Source organism: Otolemur garnettii, unplaced genomic scaffold (genome assembly GCF_000181295.1).
Source record: "Otolemur garnettii isolate 467f Iridium unplaced genomic scaffold, OtoGar3 scaffold00001, whole genome shotgun sequence".
Classification (NCBI taxonomy): domain Eukaryota; kingdom Metazoa; phylum Chordata; class Mammalia; order Primates; family Galagidae; genus Otolemur; species Otolemur garnettii.
In genome coordinates, this window is record NW_003852396.1 from 33901762 (window position 1) to 33928598 (window position 26837).

The following is a 26837-nucleotide window of genomic DNA, read 5'->3' on the forward strand; positions in this document are numbered from 1 at the left end:
GAAGATAAACACAGCCATATGAATATATTAATCATGATTACACTGCTAGTGTATGGAGAGACAGGATTTGAACTCAAGTTACTCTAGATACAAAATATTTACTTGGAGTGTATGCTGTTTATGACAGTTTCTCCTTAACTCTGTTGAATAAGGGACATGCTAGGGAAGCTCATTCTTTAGTGAGCACAGTAATATAGAAAGGTTGTTGAAAAGTTTTCCTTTATCTTCTTAGTCAGTGTCAGAGGGAATTGGGTTATGAGGATGTGGCAGGGCTGTTGAAGATGGCAAGGAAATTATGATTAAAATAGCACAGATGAGCTCAGGTGTAGGACATGTACCCAGGGCAAGCAAGAGGTGCTGCAGGGAAGTGGCCAAGTATGCAAGAAGGTTTAGGTACTCAGTCAGCACAGAGTCATGTGGACATGACATGCCGTAGTGTTGAAATATGGATGAACAGGATATTAAAGATGTGTAGAGAACTTATAGATGAGACACCTATGATCTGTGACATTGAAAAATGAGACAGTGCCAGCACTATAGTCTAGGAAAACCCCGATACGATTAGGAGGGACAGTTAGGTAGAGGGGCAAAGGACCAATAGAGCAAGAATCCTGAAAAGAAATATATTGAGATTTATCTTTTAACCCTATAACCCAGTAGCCATTTCTAAGTTGATAACGTACATTTGCTATATTATGAACCTTCTCATTGTATGGGAAACCTTGTTTAACATATACACCCAGGATCCAAGAAAGTTTATTGGCCATATCTACTCCCAGTAACATTCCCCTGATGTGAAATCTGGAGAGCCTAGGATACCATAATTGTCCTTCATTAATTTTTCAGGGTTCCTGCATACTGGCCAGATCTCACTTCTCTCTTATCTGAAGAAATGATGACTTGAATTGCTCATTGGAGGTAATAAGAGTGGATTGAACTGCAACCTCCGGTTTATAGGCCCAGCATCCTTACCCCATTGAGCCATAGGTGCTGCAAATATTGGTTGAAACAGTGGGACTTCTCATGCAAGTCTTAGTGGGATTCTGTCAGCTCTGCACTGACACGTATGTCTCCTACAGATTGGAGAAAAAAGAGGAGACTATGGTAGAACAATGAACTTGTGAATGAAAGGATCAACTAGGTAGCTGGCCATTCCCCATTGAATATGACCAGTGCACATTAGTCCTCACTTATCTCCTCTATCCACACCTAGAAACCGTACACTCTCCCCCATTTATCCCATGCCACCCCTAGAATTCCACAGCCATACAATTGATCTAGCTCTACTTACGTTTAAGCACTTGCAGCAATCGTTTCAGTTTAGGCACTTGAAATACTTTCCTTTGTTCCTTGGGAAAAGTTTTTGGCTTCTTCAAGGTCAAGCTTTCACACCTAGATATGAAAAAAAAATGACCTCCATAGCTCTAATTTTGTGTTCCTTGAACATCACTAGCTTTAAATCATTTCAACCCACTAATGCAGTTGAACTTTCTACCCTAGAGAACCTGAGAAGGGAGAGTACTAACTCTTAACCCTGGAGCCAGATGAAACGTCCTCATGTCCACCTTTTCACATATTCTCTGGGTGATCATGGAAATGTCTTAACCTCCTCAGAGGCACAGTTTCTTCCTTCTAAAATGAAATAATTAACCTTTCCATCCCTATCTCCTTGAAATCATAGAAAATCATGAAATGGATTTTAAAACAAAACATTTTAGTGGCTTAAAAAAATTGAAATGTAAAAACATTGTTGCTATGGATGTGAGGTTGCAGAACCTGGTACCTGAGTTTTTGAGACATATTAAGTGTGGAAATCCTATCTGGATAGACCCAGGATCTTTAATGCCTACTCCCAGTAGGAAATTCCATAGACAACATTTGAGGTTTCAGGTTCTCTGGGAAAAATTACAAATACTCATCAAAAAAGATATTGTGAGCACCAAATTTAAACAAATCTGAATTTCATGTGTTTAAAAAAGCTTGATACTACCAAGTGAGTGGGTAATTTTAGACATAAGGATGCCGCTTTCCATACTTTTCTGAAGTGGATGGATCCATTGGATCTTTGGATCTGAACAAGATGGATCCATTGTTTACACCAAAACCAAAATACAGTTTTTAGGAATTTATGTCATTTTTTGAAATCTAAATAGAGAGACAAAGAAGGACCAGGTCTCTTTTATTCCTAGAAGAAAACTATAAATATATAGGAATTATCCCAATATGCAAATCTGGGTACATGGTAGACAGAAAAGATACATCTCTTCCACAGTAGGTCAAGCACCTATTAAATAGAGTACTAGAGTAAGATATAAAATATAAAAGGTGATATACTACCTTATCCCTAATACCACTACTGATGCAAACTCTGTGTCTTTCACCAGCTAAATTTCCTAACACAGAATCTGGTCTATTCTCAATAGTTACAAAACACTCAAACCCAGATTTGTGGACAGACATTTAAGATAACACTATAGCGAAAATTTCTTCCCTGGGAGATCTTTTATTCTATTGAACAGACAATTCAAAAGATTACAAACTTATTCTCACAGCACAAAAGGACCATCCCGGGTCTCCCACACATACCTTTCTATCATGCCATTCACATCCTAGAAAGAAGAGAGAAAATATAAATTGAGAAATAATAGAATCTCCTCACTTAAAAAGCTATATCACATTTCCATCAGTACCTGGTATGCTAAGAATGAAGAAGGTTATAGATGTAAAAGTAAAAACAGAACTCAGGCCAATCATCCAGAAGACTCATGTGAGGCGGTCAAGTTCCTTAAAAAGTAGAGTAAACTTTCAACCATCAGGGAGAGGTTTCTAACATGTGAAGATGGGTCAAGTTTATAAGATAAAGAATATGGTAACAATTTTTATTTTTGTCCAAATGTACATGACTCCCCTTGAGATGATTTAAAAAATTCATGTTTTTTTGATTTATTCAACAGATGTGTAAACTGATTCACTATTATTTGCCAGTCATTGTGCTTGGTTTTGGAGACTCAAAGATGAATTAATAGTACTTGTCAGGAGGAAGCTTACATTGTTTTTGCAAAGAGTTATATAAAAGCAAATAAGTATTCTAAAAATGTATAAATTTTCTCTAGCCACTTTTTAAAATTCTATACATTAACTATTATTGACCTCATCCAGTCCCTCAAATTCAATACTCACATATGTGCAGTTGATTTCTAACTTTATTTTTACTCAAATTTGTCACTTAAATTAAGTTTAATATATTTAATAATGAAGGAGCTACTAGGACAACTCAGGATGCCTAATCTGTAGCACCAGCCACACTGTTTTGTCTTGTACATATTCATAATTTTACATCTACTCAATTAACGTCCTAAGACCTTCAATGTTTACCCTGAACTCCGTCTCTACCTGCCCAGTTTAATCTACATTTTAAGGACTTCATGTTATCTACTCTTCTCTGTTATCACAGATATAGATTTATTTGGTAGCAATGTACAGATTTTTGATCTTTGTATTATAATTTTATGTTGTATATGACATAACCAAATAAACCTGGATTGAGTAGTAAAAATTATTTTATAAACAGCAATTATAACTTCAGTAATAGCTAAATTTGAAGTTTAAACCTTATCATCAAGATCTGGTATATATTTTTCTCCAAATGCTACTCGTTACTCTATATTGATTTTATTTTCCATACATGAAGGAAATGTGAATCTCCCAGAAGAAGGGAGAACTTATAAGTTTTTACAAAAAAAGCTTTGAATTGCAAATTCACATTTGTCTGAATGGGATCAGATGCCCTTCTTGAAATCATCACTGCATTCTTGTTTGAAACACAGGAATATCAGATATTAAATTGTTTGCATTTAACCACAAACATTTATAGATCATGGTAGGTGCTAAAAATGAAATAGTGAGCAAAACAGGAATGGTATGTTCCTGCCCTCAGAGAGGTTGTACTCTAATGGTGTGATGTAAGATACAGTCAGTTACACTTAGAAGTGATATGAAGAAAAAGTCCTCTTAGAGAGCATAAACAGAGACTGTAATAATAAGGTCTGCAGGCCACACACTAGAGTCTCTCCTCCTGTCAAGGAGAGAAGCTTGGGAGTAGGAAGGTGTGTCCCTCACGGCAGGTAGGAGGGGAGAAGCTTGGGGGCACAAAGGTGTGTTCACTCCCAGGCCAGAGGGGCAAGGTGGACAACTGGAGTCAGCCTCCAGAAGCTCTCATCTAGAGGGAAGGATAATGTCCTGAAAGTACCAAATTAAGCTGAAGACTGGGAGCTCAGCCAAGAGAAAATAGCAGTAATTGTAGGTCACCTCTCCTGAAGCAAGCTGTGACTGCAAGAAAGCAAACTTTAGCTAAGACTTTACCAGAATCACTGATACACTAGGATTGGACAAGAACCAGCTGAATACAAGGCAGAGCCACCTAACCCCACCACACCAAACAGGTTTCTTCAGCCTCAGACTGTAAAACTGTACGGGTCCTTTGCAAAGCGATAGGGGAAAAAACTGCAGTCATCAGTCCCAGATCCTTGACAAAGGGCTGGTTAACCACAACTCCAGGAACTCACAATCAATTTCACCTTACCTGCCCATCTAGGCAATGGTGAAAAATAATCATGAGGTGGAATCAGCCAAAAAGCTCTGGCAACATGAATAATCAGAGTAGATCAACTCCCCCAAGTAACGATATGGCAGACACAGCACAAGATTCCATACATAAACAAATGGCTGAGATGTCAGAAATCGAGTTCAGAATCTGGATAGCAAATAAGAGCAACAGAATGGAGGTAAAGATGGGATTAGAATTTCGAAGAGTAATTCAAAAGATTTCTTATGAATTCACCTAATTCACCAAGGTTTTTGACACACTGAGGCAAGAACTTGCAGCCCTCAAAGATCCAAAAAATATAGTAGAATCCCTCAGTAACAGAATGGAGCAGGCAGAAGAAAGGATTTCTGACATTGAAGGCAAAGCTTCTGAATGCTCCCAAACACTTAAAGAGGAAAAAAGGGGAGAACAAAAATGGATCATTCTCTCAGAGAGCTCTGGGATAATTTGAAGAGATCTAATATTTCCCTTATAGGAATACCTGAAGGTGATGAGGTTGCTGCAAAGCATACAGATGCTTTACTTCATGAAATAAGCAAAAAGAATCTTTCTAGACATGCCAAAAGATTCTGAAATTCAGACAGCAGACAGTTTCAGAACACCAGAACAACTCAACCTAAATAAAAATTCTCATAGACACATCACAATTAGCTTTGCCAAAGTTAATATGAAGAAGAAAATTTTGCAACCTGCAAGATGTACAAAAACCATAACCGACAAGGGGAAGAACATAAGAATGACAGATCACTCTGATGAAACCTTTCAAGCTACATGAGGGTGGTCATCGACCTTTAATCTCCTTAAACAATATAACTTTTTACCTTGCTGGAGAGAGCCGCTAAACTCCACATCTCTTTCTCCAGGGAGGTCCCACTTATGAACCTAGACACTACCTTCCAGGCATAAAATCGAACACATATTTTTCCCCACAAGTCCAAACTCTCAGTTCACCCTTTCCCCCTTGCATGGTGGTCTGAAGCTCTGGCCCCTGCAGAGCATAGAGTGTTTGGTTTTGTCCTGAGAGACCTGGGCATAGTGTGGACTACCAACCATCAGGATGAAATCTGTGAGTAATGGGGAAGGAAGAGAGTGTGGGAAAAAAGGAACATTTGGTGGGAGGAGGAGCAGTCCTCTGGTTATGACTATGCCCCACCAGTGGTAGTGTTGACCCTTGGTTTGGGCTGTGTCTGATGGGATGGGATGCAGAACCCCTGGCCTGACAGCACCCACAGCAGGAGAGTGATTGCCCCGTGTGGACTAACCTTCACAGATAGTGCTGGTCTTTGCTGGGCCTGCGAGTAGAGGCTTAATAGCCATGGACTGTGACCTGAGAGCAAGGGCATGGTCTCCTGATTCCAACAGAACCCTAGAGTAATGGCTTACTGGGTGTGAACCAAGCCCTGAGGGTGAAGTTGTACTACACTGCCTCCAGTGGGGCTGGTGAGCAGAGGCTTACCAGGTGAGGACTGAGACCTGTGGGTGAAGTGTTGTGCTCTGACTCTAACAGAGTCTGTAAACAGAGGCTTGCCATGCAGTGGACTGAGAATGGCAGGTGGGGTGTGGTCCCCTGACTCCAACTGGTCTGGCAAGCAGAGGCTACCTGTGTGTGGACTGAGACCAGAGGGCAGGCCTGGTGCCCTGACTTCAACAGAGCCTGCAAACAGAGGCTTGCCATACAGTGGACTGAGACTGCCAAGAGGGGGCATGGTCTCCTGACTCCAACTGCTTTGGCAGGCACTACTCTAGACTCTACTCCAGAGGCTAGCTGTGTGTGAACTGAGACTGGTGGGCAGGGGTGTTACCCCTGGCTCCAGCTGGGCCTGTGAGCAGAGAAGCAGATAATAGGGTGGACTGAGTCTGGCAGGTGGGAGTGTGGATCCCTGGCTCTAATTGTGCTTTGAATCTTTTTGCTTTGAATTGTCCTTGAATCCCTCTCTGTTGGGCTGGGTTTGCACTGCCAGAGACAATTTGGTTGGAGCCCATGTCTGGGGCTGCCCACTCTGGAACACTCTGAGGTTGACCTTTGAAGTTCTGTAGTGCAAAATAACTGAAGAGTGGGGGCTGGGCACTGCAGCTGTTTGTATCTCTTCACAGTTGAGATTTAAATCTAATAGGGTGGTTTCTTAGGATAGGGTAGATGTTGGCTGATATCAAAACAGAGCTAGCCTCCACTATCTCACCAAGTAAGTCTTCTGAGTCTCCAGCCAAAACTCTGAAAGGGACCTTTGTAAGGTTGTAGGAGATAAGTCACAATTACAAAGCCTAGAGCTTTGGTAAGGGGCTATCGCTACAGCCTGGGCACCCCAATTCAATCACCCTACCAGTTCTAATAACCAAACACTAGAAAATAAACATGGTGTGGACTCAACAGAAGAACTCTGGCAACATGAGTAACCAGACTAGGTCAACCCCCCCATGAAATGACAAAGGAGATACAACTGAAGATGCCATGCATAGACAAATGACAGCAATGTCTGAAACTGAATTTAGAATATGGATTGCAGATAAGATAAACAGAATGGAAGAAAAAATGAAAATTGAATTCCAAAAAGTAGTTCTAAAGTTGTCTCAAGAAATTAATGAATTCAAAGCCCAAGTCACCAAAGATATGGACATAATGAGAAAAGAGATAGCAGAGCTCAAGGAAATGAAAAAGTTAATTGAGGAGTTCCAAAATACAGTAGAATCCCTCACTAATAGAGTTGACCAGGCAGAAGAAAGAATCTCTGAAACTGAGGACAAAGCTTTTCAACGTTCCCAAACACTCAACGAGGTAGACAAATGGAAGGCAAAAACTGATCATTCCTTGAGAGAGTTGTGGGATCACTCCAAAAGATCAAACATTCATCTTATAGGAATTCCTAAAGGAGAAGAGGATGGTCCTAAAGGTACAGATGCTCTACTCCAAGAGATTTTGGAGGAGAATTTCCCAAACATTGCAAGAGATTCAGGACTTCAGATAGCAGACAGTTTCAGAACTCCAGCAAGACTTATTCCAAATAAAACATCTTCTAGACACACTGTGATTAACTTTTCCAAAGTTAAGATGAAGAAGAAAATTCTGTAAGCAGCCAGATGTAAGAAAGGCATCACCTACAAAGGGAGAAATATCAGAATAACTAATATATTTCTGATATAGCAGATCTCTCAGCTAAAATGTTTTAAGCCAGAAGAAGATGATCATCAACCTTCAATCTCTTAAAACAAAACAACTTCCAGCCCAGGACTCTCTATCCAGCTAAACTGAGTTTCATTTGTGACGGAGAAGTCAAATACTTTAGTGACATAGACATGTTGAAGAATTTTGCCATAACTAAACCAGCTCTCCTGGATAGTCTCAGACCCATCCTCCACAATGACCAGCACAATGCTCTATCTCCAAAGTAAACTCACCCAGAAATTTTTTGAACAAAACCCAAATTCCACAGTGGTGAAAGGGTTAAAAATGTCCACTGGACATCTAAAAATCATGACAACCCCAAAACAACCAGGTTTATCAATTCTCTCAATTAATGTGACTGGTTTAAATTGTCCTCTAAAGAGGCACAGGCTAGCTGACTGGATACATAAACTCAGACAGGATTTCTACTGTATACAAGAATCTCACCTTACCCTAAAGGATAAAAATAGACTCAGGATGAGGGGGTGGTCTTGTATAATACAGGCTAATGGAAACCAGAAAAAAGCAGGGGTTGCAATTTTAGTAGCAGATGCAATTGGCTTTAAACCAACAAAGATAAAGAAAGATAAGGAAGGTCACTACTTATTTGTCAAGGGAAACACCCAACATGAAGAGATTTTGATAATGAATATTTATGCACCCTACCAGAGTGCTCCTCAATTCATAAAGCAGACCCTAATGGATATGAACAACTTGGTATCTTCCTGCACTATAATAGTTGGAGATTTTAATACCCCTTTGACAGTTTTGGATAGATCATCCAAGAAGAAATTAAACAAAGGAATATTAGACTTAAACATGACCCTAGAACAAATGGACTTTACAGACCTCTACAAAACATTTCACCCTAACAAAACTGAATATATATTCTTCTCATCAGCCCACAGGTCATCCTCCAAAATAGACCATATACTAGGACACAAGTCTAACCTCAACAAATTTAAAAGTATAAAAATTATTCCTTCTATCTTCTCTGACCACCATGGAATAAAAGTTGAACTCAACAGCAATGGGAATCTCCATATTCAAACAAAGTCATGGAAGCTAAATAACTTAGGCTGACTGATAGCTGGGTCAAAGACAAGATTAAGAAGGAAATCACCAAATTTTTGGAACTAAATGAAAACGAACACACAAATTATCAAAACCTGTGAGATACTAAAAAGGCAGTCCTAAGAGGGAAATTTATAGCATTGGAAACCTTCCCTGAAGGAAAAAGAAAGAGAGGAAGCCAACAACTTAATGGATCATCTCAGGCAACTGGAAAAGGAAGAACGTTCCAACTCCAAACCCAACAGAGGAAAAGAAATAACCACAATTAGGGTAGAATTAAATGAAATTCAAAAACAAAAGGATCATTCAGAAGATCATCAAAACAAAAAGTTGTTTTTTTGAAAAAAATTAACAAAATTGATAAACTTCTGGTCAACCTAACCAGAAATAGAAAAGTAAAATCTCTAATATCATCTATCAGAAATGATAAAGGAGAAATAACAACAGACACTTCAGAAATTAAAAAAATTCTCAATGATTACTACAAAAATCTCTATTCCCTAAAATATGAACATCTGAAGGAAATGGACATACCTAGAAGTACTAGAAGCACGCCACCTTCCTAGACTCAACCAGAAAGAACTAGAAATCTTTTTTTTTTTTTTTTTGAGACAGAAGCCTCAAGCTGTCCACCTCCCAGTAGCTGGGACCAAGGGCGCCTATCACAATGCCTGGCTATTTTTTTGGTTGCAGCCATCATTGTTGTTTGGTGGGCCTGGGCTGGATTCAGACCCGCCACCTTGGGTGTGAAATAGCACCATCGATATTAAATCTCCCTAAAAAAAAAGTCCAGGACCAGATGGCTTCACATCTGAATTCTATCAAACACTTCAAGAAGAACTAGTATCTGTATTATACAAAGTTTTCCAAAGCATAGAAAAAGAAGGAATACTTCCCAACACATTCTATGAAGCAAATATCACCCTGATACCCAAACCAGGAAAGGATCCAACGAAGAAAGAAAATTACAGACCAATATCATTAATGAATATCAATGCAAAAATATTCAACGAGATCTTAGCAAATAGGATTCAACAACATATCAAAAAAATTATACACCATGATCAAGTTGGTTTAAGACCATATGATTCTCTCAGTTGATGCAGAAAAAGCCTTTGTTAATATCCAGCAAAAAGACCTTGATGCTGAGTCTATATTTAGGATCTATCCAAAGTAAAAATGAAATACACAGAAAATGTTCCCCACAACATGACAGAGAAGGAATTCTGGACACATTTTCTCTAGTTCCATTATTTTCAAAGGAACTGGCTGAATGCAGGGTCAAAGGTCTCTTTGCAGAATGCACCAAAATAGGGTTAAAAACAATGGTTTCATTAGGAGTGAAAAATCCACTACTCGATTTGACAGCTTTGGAAGATAAGCCATTAGATGGGGGCTATGGCATTTCCTCTGTGCCAACTACTTCCAATTCTAAATCCATAAAGGAAAATGGTAATGCTGCCATCATCAAGAAGTTTAACCATTGTAGTGACATGGTCCTGGCAGCAGGACTCAGGAAACAAGAAGTGTAAAATGAACCAAATGGTGAGCTCAGCAGCATGGATGGAAATTCCAGAGATGCAGATTGCTTTCAGTCAGCAGTAAAAATGGCGAAGTTACAAGAGTCTGTTGAATATGAAGACGTGGCAAAACAATTCTGTAAACACAATTGCACTAAACCTCAAGAAGTCAGATAGGAATTACCATGTCCAACTCCAATCCAGTCACTACAGCATTCAACAAGTCAGGATACTACTAATTCTTTTCAACGTATTAGATAAGAAGTGGAAACGTATATGCCCAGGTTAACCCAGGTTCTCTCATGTAGTACTGCCAGCAGTACCATTGCAGCACTGTCACCTGGAGGAGCACTTCTCCAGGCAGGAGCACAGCAAGTCATCAATCAGATGGTGCTGAAAGATATTCAGTCTGAATTGAAATACTTGTGTGTAGCTGTTGGAGAACTACTATGGCACTTCTGGTCCTGCTTTCCTATTAATAAACCATTCCTAGAAGAAAAGGTAGTGAAAATGAAAAGTTATTTGGAATGATTCCAAGGTACAAAGATCTGTCCATTCCAAGAAAAAAATTTGGAGACAGTATTTGAGCACAAATTTAGTAAGTCACATTGAAGAGATGCTCCAGACTACCTACAACAAGCTCCAGACTTGACATTCATGGTGCCTGTTAAAGAAAACCTGAAGCAATCATGGCACTCACAGATTTTATAACACTGAAAGAACTGTGACTTGTAGCAACTTTGGAAACCTGGCCTAACAGACATGCAGATGACCACATAGGAGTGAAGAGAAACATTTTGCACCATGCTAACTCTCAGAACAGATGCTACTGTACTCGCACACTGGGAACTGAAAGGAAAGAAGGGACTGTGATTCAACTAAACATTAGGGAGGTAAATTAAGGCAGAACCAAAATGAGCTAAGTTGCAACTATACGTATATATATGTGTATGTGTGTGTTTGTGAGAGTGTATTCATATATATGTATATATACATATATATGTATGTATATTTAAAAAGACTGTTTATTGTAGTTACTCAGGAAGTGCTTTTGATTCATATTAAGCTGCTTTCAGAAAAAAAAACTTTTTTAAAAAAGGAGAAATATAAAATGCAATTAGCAAAATGGCAAATTTAAATACAACCATATCAACAAATCTCAACTCAGTCAAAAGGAAGGAATTATCAGATAAACTAAATAAAAAGGAATATTCAAGTATAATTATCTATAAGAGACATATATATGTATATATATATATATATACATTAATTAGATTCAAAGACACATATAACCCCAAAGTAAAAACAAGAAATATATTTACTACTCAAGCAGAAAGCATAGATATCACACAAGTGGATATATTATATTAGATAAAGTAAATGTAAAGGCAAGAATTATTATGAGAAAAGGAAAGGAATATTTCATAATGAAAAAAGGTTAAATATGTCAAGAAGATATAACAATATAAAAGTATATGTACTTAACAACACAGCTTCAAAATACTTGAAGTAAAATTCAAAGAATTAAAAAAGGGAAAATAGCTCATAATAGTTGAGTATTTCAAAAAATTTATTCTTGATAATTGACAGAATACTTGATTATAAAAAAAAAAAAAAGAAAAAGAATAAAGAAGACACGGACAATAGGAGCAACTTTGACCTAACTGACATCTTAATCATTTCACCTGATGAATGTAGAACATATATATTTTTCAAATGCACATAGAACATTTTTCTGAACATATAATATTCTAGGCCATAAAACAAGTTTCAATAAATTTTGAGATACTGAATAATAAAACATTTTCTTTGATTAAAATAGAATTAAATTTTAAATTCATAGCAGGGAAAACATTGAGAAATTTCTAAATACATTAAAATGACAAAACACATTTTTTTTTTAGGTATTGTCTCTCTCTGATGCCTGCATGTCATCATAGCTCACTGCAGCCTCAAACTCCTGGGCTTAACTGATCCTCTCACTTCTGTCTCTCAAGTAGCTAGGAAGACACATACCACCTAGTCTGGCTAATTTTTAAATATTGTGTAGAGACAGAATCTTGCTATTTGCCCAGATTGATCTTGAACTCTGGCCCTCAAGCAATCTTTCAGCTCCAGCCTCCCAAATTGCTGAATTACAGGTGTGAGTCACTGTACCTGGCCACATACTTCTGTATAATTGAAGAGTTAACAAAAAAACACAAAGAAAATTAGAAAATACATTGAAACAATGGAGAATTTTGTACATTTAACAAAATTCAACATACTTTTATAATAAAACAAATACTCTTACAAATTTTCTATACAAGAAATATACCTGAACACGATAGAGGACATATATGACAAACCCATGGCTTACATCCTAACATCAAAATACAAGAAGTTGAAAGCTTTTTCTTTAAGACAAGGAAAAAGACTCAAAGGTTCCCTGTTATGGCTTCTATTCAACATGTCACTGAAAAAGTACGAGCCAGAGGAGTTATGTAAGTGAAAGAAATAAAAGGCACTCAAATTGGTATTAAGAAGTTAAATTGCCCTGTGTACAGATAGTATAATCTCACAGATAGCAATTCCTAAAAATGCTACCAAAATCTCTTAGAACTAAGTAACAAATTCCAACAGTTGCAGAATATAACATCAAAATACAAAAATCATTACCATTTCTGTGTACTAATACCACATTATCTGAAAAGAAATTAATAAATCAACCTCATTAACAATAGCTACAAAATGTTCAAATACTTAGGAGTGAATTTTACCAAGGAGGTGAAAGACCTGTACTCTGAAAATTATAAAGCATTGATGAAGTAAATTGAAGAAGATACATACAAATGAAAAAAAAAACCTGTGTTCACAGGTTGGAAGAATTATTATTGTTGAATGTCCCTGCCACCCAAAGTGATCTACGATTCAATGTAATTTCTGTTCATACATTTTAAACAGAAATAGATAAAACAATCCTAAATTTTTTATGGGACCACAATGCATACTTAAAATGTGTATGGTGCCCTGAATCACCAAAGCGATCTTCATTAAGAAAGAAAGGGAAAAAAAAAAAAAAAAAACTAGAGGCATTACAATACCTGACTTTAAAATCTACTACAAAACTACATTAATCCACACATCATGGTTCCAGCATTATAAACAGAGACAAGACCAGTGGAACAAAAGAGAAGCTCAGACAAAAAAATCTACATATTTATGGTCAGATCATTTTTGACAAAAGTGTCAAGAACATGCAGTGGGGAAAGGACAATCTCTTCAATAAATCGTGTTTGCACAACTGAATATCCACACGCAGAAGAATGAAATTAGACCCTTATTTAACTTCATATAAAAAAACAACTCAAAGTGGATTAAATACTTAAATAAGGTGTGAAACAGTAAAACTACTAGACGAAAACCTAGGGGAACATCCTTGGACATTGGTATAGGCAATGATGTTTTGGCTAAAACCCCAAATGTATAAGCAGCAAAAACAAAAACAACTAAATAGTCCTGTATCAAGTTAAAAAGTTTTTGCACAGCCAAGTAGCAATCAACATAATGAAAAGGCAGCATATGAGTTGGAGAAACATATTTGAAAGCCATATCTGATAATCAGGTTTAATATCCAAAATATATACGGAGGCTTGACTCGTGCCTGTAATCCTCACACTGAGAGGCCAAGGTGGGAGAATCACTTTTTCAAGAGTTTGAGGCTGGCCTGAGTAATAGCAAGACTCTGTCTCTACTAAAAGACATTAGCTGGGCATTATGGCAGGATCTGTATTCCCTGCTACTTGGGAGATTAAGGCAGGAGGATTACTTGAACCCAGTTAACAGACTGTTGTGACCTAGGCTGATAGCATGGCACTCTAGCCTAGGCAACCAAATGACACTCTGTCTCAAAATGAAACAAACAAATAAATATATACATATATATACATGTTATTTTATATTGGGATATTTGTTCTTCTACCTAAAGAATTCACACAACTCAATAGCAGAAAAACAAATGTCCCAATATGAAAATGGGCAAAGGAACGGAATAGAAATTTCTTCTTTGTGTGTATGTAAGTTTTTACTCTTTATTATTTCTCATTTTGTTTATTTTAGATTTTTTTTTATTGTTTGGGTTTCATTGAGGGTACAAAGAATTAGGTTACACTGATTGCATTTGTCAGGCAAAGTCCCACCCCCAAGAGGTGTGCCTGACACCATGACCCCCTTTACTTCCTTCCCACCTCCCCTCTCCCGATCCCTCATCCCTCATTTAGACATTTCTGAAAAGAAGGAAAATAGTCAATAGGTATATGAAAAATGCTATTGATAAATTAATAGAAATAGGATTTTCCCTTGCTATTTACACATTCAATTATTCCTATAATCTCTGATATTGGTTCATGAAATGGATACTGCAGTGCAGTGATGGAGCATGTATTGGTCAAAGGATACCAACTTTAGATAGAGGAGGAATATCCTCAAGATATCTATTGCACAACATGGCAGTTAACAATGTCTGATGTATCACATTCTTGAAAATTGTAAAGAGTAGATTTTAAATGTTCTCACACAGAAAGAAAACTATGTGAGATAGTGAGTATGTTAATTAATTTGATGTAGCCATTCCATAATGTGTACATATTTCAAAACCACATGTTGCAAATAATACAATAGTATACCAGTTTAAATCAATAAGTTTAAAATTAAAAAAATAAAAATTAAAGAGACTACAAAGAAGTTTTATGACTAACTTAAAGACTATAAATTAGATGAAATGAAGAAGCCTATGGAGACTTCCATTACCAAGGAGAGACTCAAGAAAGCTTAAAAGTCTTAATAAACAAAAAGCATGTAAAAAGTTAGAAATTTGATACCTTTCTTGAAAGTAAGAAATACTAGCGTGGCGCCTGGAGCTCAGTGGCTAGGGTGCCAGCCACGTACACTGGGGCTGGCGGATTCAAACCCTGCCTGGGCCTGCTAAACAATAATGACAACAACAACAAAAAAATAGCCAGGCATTATGGCAGGTACTATAGTTCCAGCTACTTGGGATGCTGAGGTAAGAGAATCACTTAAGCCCAAGAGTTTGAGGTTGCTGTGAACTGTGATGTCACTGCACTCTACCCAGGGTGACATAGTAAGACTCTGTAAAAAAAAAAAAAAAAAAAGAAAGTAAGAAATACTGAGGCAGCTTTACTGATAAACTCTATTGAATACTTAAAGAAGAAATAATACTAGTCTTTTTCAAATATTTTTCAGAAAATAAAAAGAGGTAACTTCTCAGGACATTCTATGAGGAGAAAAAACAAAAACAGCTCTTGTAATCTGAAATGCATTTGCTTGACTAAGCTGAACAATGAAAAGCTGTCTGAGAAATGCTGGTGATTACAAAGAACAGAGGCCTAGAAAATATCAATGGATACAACTGATCTTCTCCCCAAGGGCAAATTTTTGTACTGCTTTTGATATGTTAAAAATAGGATTTTCCCTGCCTACTTATGCATTCAATTATTCCTATAACCTCTGATATTGGTTTAGGAAAAGGGTGCTACAGTGTCCAGAAAACTTTAGTATCAGCATTAGAGGCAGCACAGAAACACAGAGAAGGAAACAGTCTTCAGTTTCCTGCATTTTAGATACTGAGGATTCTCTTCAAGTCTTACCTGCAGCATCTCTATTGCTGGGGCCTGCAATCGACGTTCCACATCAGAGATGAACATTCTTACCACCTGATGGTGCTGGTGCAGCTCATTCTCAGCCTCAACTAGACTATTGAGAATACCTTTTTCCTCTTCATCAAGAATTTGCAGTTTCTTGTTCTCCTCAGATGCCAGGAGGTCTCTCAGTTCGCCAAAGTGTGCCTGGATGTTTTCTCTGTCAGACTGTATTTGATCCTCCAGGTATGAGAAAGAAAAGAGAGGCATTCAGTGTATGAGGCAGAGGCTATGCACCAGGAAAAGAATCACTTTTCTGGGAAGTTCTCACAAGGAAGGGAAAGAGAAGTAGGAAAGCAATTCTTAGACAAGCTGAGATTTTTTTTAAAATATTTTCTCTTCTTAACATTTTAAAAACCTTTAAATTGACATGTGGAGGCCCACCTAAACCAAAATGGGATGCCTGGGTGTGGCTTAGCCATCACACAGTTATCCAGGACACCCACGCCTACTTGCACTACTGTTCACCTCACTCATGAACGCTGAAGGCAAAACCATGAACCACTGACAAAGTCTTCCCCCAGGACAGCCATAGATTCAAAAAGCAACATAAGAATGGAACTCAAAATTCACTAGCCATCCCCACCAGAGAGTCCCTCCATGTAACAGCTTCCTCAAAAGAGCTGTATTCATTTGTGACATAGTCAATCTCTACCCCGGAACCCTCATATGGGAATGGATAAAGAAGAGGACTAATCAAATGATTCCTGGAGTTATCAACCATCAGGGAATGAAAAAGGGAGGGAGCTTCTGCCCAAGATCCTGCCCAGGTTTCTGGATAATTCCCTCAGGAAGTGGCTCCTCTTACCTTCCAGAAAGTTCTCTCTTTGCTGATGTCAACTTCTATTTGCTCAACTTCCTGCTGTTGCTTCATCAGCTTTTCGAGAGTTCTCTGGAGCCTCATCTGTGAGAAAGAAATTACAACAGAATTAAGCTCCAAGCTTTCTTAGCACTTGGATAGAAGATAAAGAAGAAATCAGAGTGATTGTAGAAGAGACTAGAGTTTACAGAAGCTCTCAGAATAGCAATTAGAATCCCTAACTTGGAAGAAAACCCAACATGATGAATGTGTTCCTTAAGTCTTAGGTAACTGAAATCACCATCACCCACACCAAGATTAGATGTATTCTTTTTCTCCTAAAAGAAAAACCCGATCTACAACAAGGAGAGAACTTGTGTCTCAGTTCACCCCGGTTGCTCTATTGCTGACAGGAGTGACTGGAGCTTTTCTTTAGTATCAAATCTCTACCCATATGGCTCAAAGTACAAAAATATTTACTTATCTCCGAGAGTATATACTCTACACTTATTCTCTTATAACTGCATGAAGTGTATAAGAATGTCCTCAGGTCCAGGGCTCAAAAGATAAATATAGGATTGAGAAAAACCAGAAGACTTGGATCTATGATGACAATGTAATTAAAGTAAAATGCAGGGCGGCACCTGTGGCTCAAGGAGTAGGGCGGTGGCCCCATATACCAGAGGTGGTGGATTCAAATCTGGCCCTAGCCAAAAACTGCAACAAATAAATAAATAAATACAGTAAAATGCAAAGTGAAGGTTTCCAGTTTGGTACCATTTTCTTCCCTGTCTTCCCTCCATTCTGGTCTCTTACTTGGTACTCCTGGGCAGCCTCCTCCAGGAGGGATGTCTGGTGACCACGGTGCTTCTGAGACCGCTCACAAAGCCAGCAAATGACCTCTCCATCCTCCTCACAGAAGAGCAGTAATTTCTCTCCATGGTGCTCACAGTGATCTACCTTCTGTCCCTCTTCTGAGTTTAACGTGATCCCTCTGAGCCTCTCCACTATGTTGGCTAGAGGTCGATTGGGACGCAGATTCTCAAACTGGTAAGTGATTCGGCACATAGGACAACTGCTTTGCCCTTCTTGGTCTATCGTGGACTTCTTTTGGTTTTCAGAGATGCAGGCTTGGCAGAAGCTGTGGCCACAGTCTAGGCTCAGGGGCTCTATAAGGAGTTCCAGGCAGATGGGGCAGGTCACCTCCTCCTTCATATTCAGCAGGAGTTCTGAATCCATAGCAGCTGATCCCTTGATCCTGCTTATGCTGACTGCAGAGGTACCTGTTGCTCACAGAGCCCCCTGCAGGATTGGGAAAGTTAAAAAGGGACAGACTGGGTAAGAAAAGTAAGAATACAAAGGATACTGATTATGCAGAAATAAAAACTAGGCCAAGATCAAAATCTTAAAATATTACAAAAATGTGGGAAGAGATAGAAGGAAAGAGGTTTGGTGACTTGGTAAAAAGGGCTTTTTTTGTAGTAATTTTAAGCAGTTCATGTCAAATGACAAATTTCATCCTTATCTGTAAGGTTTTCTGCTACCCTACAAAGTCAATCAAAGACAACAGAAGTATCTAAATAGAATAATTAATCCCCAGATCAATTGTGATGTGGAGCTAGAGTAATCCTAACCAGCTGGGGGGGGGGTGTCTGGGGAGACTTTTATTGGAAATTTGCCAAGGACATTCATAGGAGCCTAAAGATGTATATGCATATGGATGAAAAGTGAGGAGAGGATGTAGATATACTCATAGTACACACATGAGAGAGACCTAAAAAATATAAATACACATGAAATGGATGTGTTGGAATCTTAGAAGAGATGCTTCAAAATATATCAGATGAGATCATTTGACAAATTATCACTGATAGTGGATTATATGCTAGTAACTGAACCAAAATCTAAAACACAAAGATGAACGTATGGTTTAACCCACTATGAACTTACATATATATGAAAGAGCAGATGTGACAAACGCAATAGAGAGATGTATATGCTGTTGGAAATCAAATAATGGAGCAAGCAAGCAGAGGGTCCCAAGAATTACAACTTGAAAACATAACCTTCTAACTGACCTCTGAAGAATATGAAAAAAACTTCAGAAAGAGGATAAATGTGTTAGATAGAAGCTACTGCATATATAAATATGCAGCATTTTCCATGAGTTATAAATTGCCAGTGTGACTGGTGTGTTGAAAGCTGCTAGTCCTGGGACAGTAAATTTGACAATTCCCAAAGGAAATAAATTTAGAGTCTTTTTCCAAAGAGCAAGAAGAAATTATCAATGTTAATTATCAATTTCAAATGGCAGAGCAAAGTGAGGACACAATGAGCTTTGCATGGAGGTTGTGAAAAGTGAGATGGATCCACTGTGAAAATAGGAAGATCAGTTAGGATGCAGGCACAGTTGCTCAGGGGAAAGATGGCAGATTGCAGGACAAGGTAACGGAGAAAACAGAAAACAGATGAGAGAGATAAATTTAAATTAAAGGATAGGCCTGGGAATTAGTGTGGACAGGTGGGAACAAAGGGTTAACATTAGGTTTGAGCTCTTTCTTCCTGTACAGGTGACATTTGCTTATCGTTCTCCTGCTATTGTTTTCCCCTCAAAAACTTAAGTAGAATGTTAGCTGTCTTGCTATTTCACATTACTGACAGTAAAAACAGCCTAATATGTAAAGTACATTTAAATTGTGAAAACTGTATATATCTTAAATTCCAGTTGGTAAGAATAAAACTCATTTTTCATGATTTAATCAAATATGCCTCTTTTAGGTCTCTGGAAGCTAGGTTTGTGAGTTTTCACAAGATAATTAGGCATTTGAATAACTAGGCTTCACACATCTAGCTAGTCTGATTTCTTAAAAAGATGAGGTGAGTTGTACCACTGTAAAACCTCTCACTGAAAGCTCATCTGAGATCGCTATACTAGCCATGTTTCCACTCCTAATCCCCTGGCTAAACTATAGAAACATGGATTGATGGTTTATGTCCTATATATTCCCATGAGAGAAACTGTAAAGCAAATTGTAAAGTACTGCTAGTGTTCAGTCAGAGGGGGTCTTACAGCAATAATGACTCTCAGGTCTGGGTTCAATAACGGCCCTGTGGGTTCAGGGTCACTGTTAGGAACTAATGTGCTGGACCAAATGTGCTGGCAAATGAGGATATGAGGCAAAAAACTAAGAAAGGGAAGACACAAATAGATACTGATGTACTCATGGTTGCCAAGGTTTGATGATGGAAAAAAAAATGCTTCTAATATGAGGCAACTGATGTCTTCCCTTGTTCTGGAAAAAGAAAGGGGTAGTTATAAAGAATATAAAGGTTTATCTATGAAAGGAACCCAATAAAGAACAAGGAGTAATTCAGCCAAGGGTACAAATACTGTAAATCAACAAAGGCTATGTTGGTATCAGGCTGCAGAGACTGTGACCTGGTTGGGGCTGTGATAAATGGCAAGATCAGTGGCTTATGACATACAATGATGTCTATCCCTGCTTATGACTCAAGTTGTGAGACCAACATGGCACTGTTTCATTTAGATATTAATATCCTCTAATACCATTTTTGGTCAAACAAATAAAGTATTACCTATTATTCTTGTAAGCAATCTGCACAGAACACTTCTGTACAGCAAGCAAGTTGAGCTGCAGGCTCCAGGTGGGTGTCTTTTAATTCAATTCTGATACACCATACCTGGAGATAGTGCCAGACCTCATACTTCCCATAGACTGCCCCAACTTCTGATGCCAATCAGGAGCCCCAGGATCTTTTACCTGTTCCTCTGGTCTATTGGCTATCATTTGAGGTTCTCTTTGCATTTACAGATTTATTACAAAGGATACAACTGAAGAAATGCACAGGAAAAGACATGTGGGAAGGGCACAGAGTTTCCATGCCCTCCGCACTTGCACCACCTGCTCAACCCTATTAAGTGTTCTGCCATCCAGAAGCTCTTTGAATTTTGTACTTAAGGGGTTGTATAGATGATTCATTATATAGGCACGATTCATTAAATCATTGGCTATTGCAATTTAAACTTGGGCCTGTATGCACTCCCCAGAGGTTGGGGGCTGAGGTTGAAATTCCCAGCCCTCAAATCCTGCCTTTGTATTTCCCAACTTGAAGCAACTCAGAGGCAGTCAGCCATTAGCCAATTCATTAGCATACAAAAGATGCTTGTCTCTTGGAACATTTGAAGGATTTTAGGAGATCTATGCTAGGAAATAGGAAGTAAGAATACATGTATTTCACATTGTCACAACCATTTAATGTATGTTCCTTGTAATACTAGCAAAATTAAAAACTGCGAGGGGAAAAGAATGGTTGGCCTTGATAGTATAATAATGGAAAAATTATCAATTCACAGTTTTTCAATAGGGACCGAAAATGTAAGCTCACTCTCTGCTTTCTTTCTTTCCCTAGCAGACATGCTTGTAAGTACCCTGTGAATTTTTGTTTTCACAACATCTAAAAGGAGCCCAACAGACAAAAAGGAAATGTAAGTTCCTCTTTCTACATTCACCAGCTCTTTGTGGTGACTCTATTCAGAATTTATTCTATAGCCTCAAGGCTTTCTAAGTCCCCAGAAGAAAAATAGGGTGTGATGTCTGGCCTCAGACTGGGGCCCAAAATCACATCTTGAGCAAAAAGTACACAGGAAGATCAAAAACACCAAAGAAAAGTTGGTCTCCCTGAGAAAGACAGCTGCTTTTCATCCAGAAGGTAAGAAGATAGAAGGAGCAGGTGGAACAGATTCACATTCACAGTACCCTGCCAGCTTGATTGCAATTACTTTTTTTTTCTTTTTGTCCCCCATAAATTCACACAGACACTTGACCTTAGGGCAGACATCTTCCCTGTCTCTCTTTGGCATGCCAAACCCTCTCTTTGGGCTTTTTCCCTGTTTTCCCACTCTCCTTTGCTCTCCCTCTACTTCCCTTCTTAGAGAATAAAATAAAGTTTCTCCTTTTATGTTCTAATCTTAGACTATAGAAAATCTTTGTTCAATCTACACAGAGCATGTACGGAGCTTTTCACCCTAACAAGAAGCAGAAATAAATGAATCAATTATAAAATTCTGTAATGTATGGATGGCACGGTAGGTACATTGTGTAAGTTCAGAAGTCAGGTACCAAACACTTACTTATTACCAGAAAGGGGAGGGGGGTACAAAAATGTGACACAGAGGCGAAAATCTTCCAAATCAATCTCCACAGTGTAAGATTTATTCAGAGGAGGGGAAGTCACAGTGAGAGAAAAGACTTGGCTTGGAGTCTTCTGTATGCCTGAATTAGCTTCAGTGAAAGTATAGAGACCAAGAGAAAGGTGTTGGGGGATCTAACAAGGCCCTACACAAATCCTTCCCCCTCCTCTCCTCCTAAGACAAAGGATACAAAGGACCTAATTAGCCCCACCTCCAAAGAAATAGAGTCAAAGGACCGTAACCCACCAAAGCCACCCCCCCAAACCTATGTGAAAGGGGTCTCTAATTGCCCAGTATGCAGATGCCCTGTCCAGACTGGTCAGCTTTCCCTTTCAATAAATCTGGCCTGAACATCTCTACTCAGTTCTTGTTTCTGGGGGCCACCACTTTTCACCATTTTAAAGGCATGGGGTAGACACTGAAGGACATATTTAGGTAAAATTGACTTGTCAAAATTATACATAACATAGGAAAATATGAAAATAAAGCTGCAACTGCTATTAAGTTTTGCATTCTAACCAGGCGGAAAGTATAGGCAGGAGGGAGAAGATGTTGATAGAATTTTTTTATCTTGATCTCAAAGTTTTGAAGAACGAACTCAGGGACTACAAAGATTAGTGATAGGGAAAGTTGTGCTGGAACTTTAAGCAGTGGGTTCTTAGGTGATCAAAGAATTGAAAGACATATCACCAACAAATGAAACACTAAAACAGACAATGAATGACTGGAATAAATGCCCCCAGTTAGGACCGCTCCATTTAGGAAGGAGTGCAGTGGATAGCCTTGGGGGCTGCCCTATCAGGCTACTGAGGAACTGCCTTCTGAGAAGTACCTCCTAAGACAGACAGGGTGGTACCCTGGCGGTGTCCCTCAGTTGGAACTCCTTTTCTGAGCAGACTGGAAAACCCGGATGAAATGGGAAAGAGTACACACTATGTTAAAACACTCAGAGCTTATTGAAAGACAAAGAAAAACTCTTCAAAGTTAAGACAAAGTTCAACAGTAGAAAGGTGGCAAAAATGACTCACACTCCCTTCTCAAACTCTCACTTCTTATATATCCTATGAACTGCATTTATCTATTGTAACATTCTTTTTTTAATATTTATTTTTCATCATGACTGCTCTCTGTGTGGTGGTTAGTACTGGCACCATATAATCTTTGGCTCCACAGGCCTGCCTTTAGATAAATTCTTCCCTAAACTGAAATATCACTTTTTTCTGGCTGCTTGTCTGCTCTACACTGTGTTATATTAATTGTCAACTGTTTCCATCAGGGCTACTTCTTCCTCTTCAATAGGACAGGATTTATTAGACAAAAAGGAATACAGAAGAAATGAAGGGCAACCTGACTTCTGGCAATAGATGGGAGAAAGCTAAGTGGAAAGTATCCTGTGGGTGTTTTGTGTGGGGGATTATGTACTGCTTATAAACAGGGAGGTCTTTGGAGTAAAACTCACACATGGCCAGCAGCTGGCAGACAGAAAACATCTTCTCAATGTTGATGAGAAATGAGTGTATTAACAGATGAATTGAGTCCCTCTAGCTCAGGGTGAGGCAGTGAAGTGTAGCTCTTCACTTCAGAAGGGGTCTACATGAAATACTGGCCAAACTGTTTTTTTTCCTATCTTGCTTGTATTTGGAGCGCAGTTTGGAGGAAAAAAGGTCTGTTTGGTTAGGCCTGGAAAACAGGGTCTCTGTCCAGGTCTGAATGGAAAACAGGGGTCTCCTCCAACCCTGATCAGGAGGTGAAAAAAAATCTTCTCAAGTTCTAGAAAATCAAGGGTTTTTTTGGTTTAGTTCTCTCACCACTTGTGTGAAAAAGCTGATGATTGATACAGAGGAACACCTGAAAGCACATGTACTGAGAATAAGATGGAGTCGGTCAGGCTAGGGCAGACATGACACAGCTGGTCTGGCTGGTTTAGGTCCTGCCTGACCTTCACTCCATGTCTCTCATTCTTACATTTTTGTAAATTTATGTCCCAACCTAAAGATGCCTATCTTGAGTAGTTTAGGTGGATTGATTTAGGAAATTAACTTTTGAATTGGAATGTTGTAATAAGTCCCTGAGACAAGCTGATTGTTATTTGAAATAGAGGTTGGTGTGGTCTTTGCTTTGAACTTTTATGTATAAAACTGCACTTTTGGAAATGGAAGAACAGAACAGTCTTGGAGAGGCTACTCTCATTGTTCTCCAGAATCCCCGCCTTCTGACAAATAGCGTTTGTTGGATCTATCGCCATCACTGCATATTGGCTGACAGTGACAGGCAACTGGACCCTCTTCATCTGGTAACAAAAGTAGTGGTGTTACTGAAAGCTGGGCACCTGTCCTCCTTGAGGCCACATCAGAACAAGTGTTTTGAAGAGAAGGAAAAAAATATTTTGTTGGCAAAGGGAGAAAAACGTGACTATTCCTCTGAAAATACTAAATCTTCTGTATAGAAGCAGAAACACAGAGCTTTCAAAGCTAGGGCCCTAAGTTCTAGGCTATTGTTGTTTCATCACATTTAATGATTCTAATTGTTCTATCTCAGCTTTAGACAAAGCTATGACCAGCGGAGACTCCTTCCTAACAGTTCAGCTACACCACTTCCTATAGGGAAGGAACTTTTCCCTGCACTGCCCAAAAATAGTGTGGGAAGTTTGAAAGACACAGAAAATATTTTTGCTATTTTTTTCAGGCCAATGCCACTGTTACACAACCCCAGTCTCAATTTTACACTTCCCTATCTATGGGTGGAGGAGCGACTACAGTGTTACATTAGCATTCAAAGGGTCCTCTGGCTTTGCCCCTGTTGTTTGGGGAAGGGACTGTTTGCCTCCCTTTAGGGAGAAGCTTGTGGCTCTCTTCAGCAAAGTGCAATTCAAAGTTATACAAGAGAAAAGGGATGTAGAGAGACTCAGCCTGGAAAAATAACCATCCCTCCAGGCAAGAAAACTTTTCTCTTCTTCAACCTCCTTTCTTTCAAAGCTGTACCTCCCAGACTGCCCATGAGTCAGAACTGGCAGCAGGAAGTCTGCAAGCTGGGCCTATTTCTCCTTCAGAACACATATCCCCGAGGAAAGGAAAAGAAACTCACCTAAGCAAATTCAGTTTTTGCTGCAAAGTCTTCCAGGTTTTGCTCTCCAGAATATACCTTCAGAAACCGTGAGGAAATGGATTCTACAAAGAGTGATGGCAGGCCAGGGCAGGCTAGTCAGAATTCATTCTCCAATCCAACAGCCTGATAATCACAAAGAGATTCATCTCAGGAAAGCGCTAGAAATGAAAGTTAAGTTCTTGTGGGTGGAGGCCAGGAAAGGGGAAGATAAACTATGAACCAATAGGGTCCCTGCACAGTCTCCAGTCCCACCCTCTGAGTTGTCCTGCTTGCTAAGCAGTTGTGACTAAGTCAAAGAGAGGTGGTAAAATAAAGAGTCACCCTGCTTTATTTTTTTTTTTCCTCATGAGTTTCAGGATGCTGTTATCATACCACTTCTTCTTACATAGTTTTGTATTAACCCTACTAATTAAAATCTAGGAAAGTTGCCCTTTCCAAAGAGCTATTCTCATTCCCTATCTCACAGCTGAGTTCTGCTTCTGGGTGGCAGACATGGCCCAAGCAGAGGATAAGCAATGCTTGGGACTTTCAGAGAACTGCATCAGGTTTACGGTCTGCCCTTGGAAATCTTATGGAACAAGGGAACAGAAAAGTTCCCTTCTGTCCCTGAGTAGGGCTGCTGAGACACCTGTAAAGCTCTCAAAACCAGAAAGAACAGGATGCTGGAGATTTTTCTGGACAGCCATGCAGAAATTCTACAGTATTACATGCACAGCAGTTAAACGCTTAAATTTCAGAGAAGTCTCCAAATTCCTTCTGCTGTTTTTGTCAAAGAATTTTTTATTTCCTCCCTGATCAGGCCCAGGCCTTACTCTCTTTTCTCTGTCAGTTACTCCGTAGAACAGTTCCAGAAATCCGGGTAGTGGTCCTTATACCACTGTATAACCTGCCTTTAATGGTTCCCTCACTAAGACACCTTACAAAGCCCTGGAAATAAGAATACTTGTGGAGTGGAGGATTCAGTTAGAAAGTGAAAATTCATGAGGAGAAAGCAATGGGGAGAGCTGCAGGGCAGCCTGTCATTGTTTAATGAATGCCATCATTAGTAACCTCATGCTCTATCCCATACTACAGGCCCCCAACTCTATCTAAGTTGTTTACTCTTTTTTTGAGACAGAATTTCACTGTGTCACTCTTGGTAGAGTGCTGTGACATCACAGCTCACAACAATCTTAAACTCTTGGGCTTAAGCAATTCTCTTGCCTCAACCTTCCAAGTTGCTGGGACTACATGTACCACCAAAACGCCCAGCTCATTTTTCTGTTGCATTTGTCATTGTTGCTTAGCAGGCCCTGGGCTGGGTTTGAACCCACCAGCCTCGGTGAATGTTGCCGGGGCCATCACCACTGTGCTACAGGTGCCGAGCCTCTACCTAAGTTTCTTGAAGTCAGACATGGAACTTTTCTATTGTATTCCTTACTGTCCTAAATCTATTAGACAGTGGTCTATGTCACAGTAATTGATAGGTATGAAATATATAGCTACAAATACAATTTTGTTGAATTAAAATCTTGATGATGTCATATTTATGGTCTGTTGTTCTTTATTTGAACAGAATTTCTGTGTCACATAACATAATTCAAATATTTTTCTGGCATTATTAATAATCATATAAACTCCCTTTTATAAACATTAGCGGATAATTTCTCATATCTTCTTCAT

At 38.9% G+C, this 26837-nt stretch overlaps 1 protein-coding gene and 1 pseudogene across 1 annotated transcript; one reads left to right on the forward strand and one right to left on the reverse strand.

Annotated features, from left to right (window-relative positions):
- Window positions 1-702: 702 nt before the first annotated feature.
- On the reverse strand, window positions 703-25311 carry LOC105887415 (tripartite motif-containing protein 5-like). The gene is made up of 7 exons (XM_023512941.1): window positions 25155-25311; window positions 17675-18160; window positions 16868-16963; window positions 16009-16239; window positions 2587-2609; window positions 1292-1392; window positions 703-1073 (listed from the first exon to the last, which is right to left on the reverse strand). The coding sequence occupies exons 2-7, from the start codon at window positions 18095-18097 to the stop codon at window positions 1033-1035; spliced, it is 915 nt and encodes a 304-aa protein (XP_023368709.1). The 5' UTR covers window positions 18098-18160; window positions 25155-25311; the 3' UTR covers window positions 703-1032.
- Window positions 2705-11042, forward strand: LOC105887136 (annotated as a pseudogene).
- Window positions 25312-26837: the final 1526 nt, after the last annotated feature.

Coding starts and splice junctions, on each gene's coding strand:
- LOC105887415 (XM_023512941.1), bottom strand. CDS start 18,097: ATGGATTCAGAACTCCTGCTGAATATGAAGGAGGAGGTGACCTGCCCC. Junction 16,240..16,867: donor AAGAGAGAACTTTCTGGAAG/GTAAGAGGAGCC, acceptor TCATACCTGGAG/GATCAAATACAGTCTGACAG. Junction 1,074..1,291: donor ATTGCTGCAAGTGCTTAAAC/GTAAGTAGAGCT, acceptor TCCAATCTGTAG/GAGACATACGTGTCAGTGCA.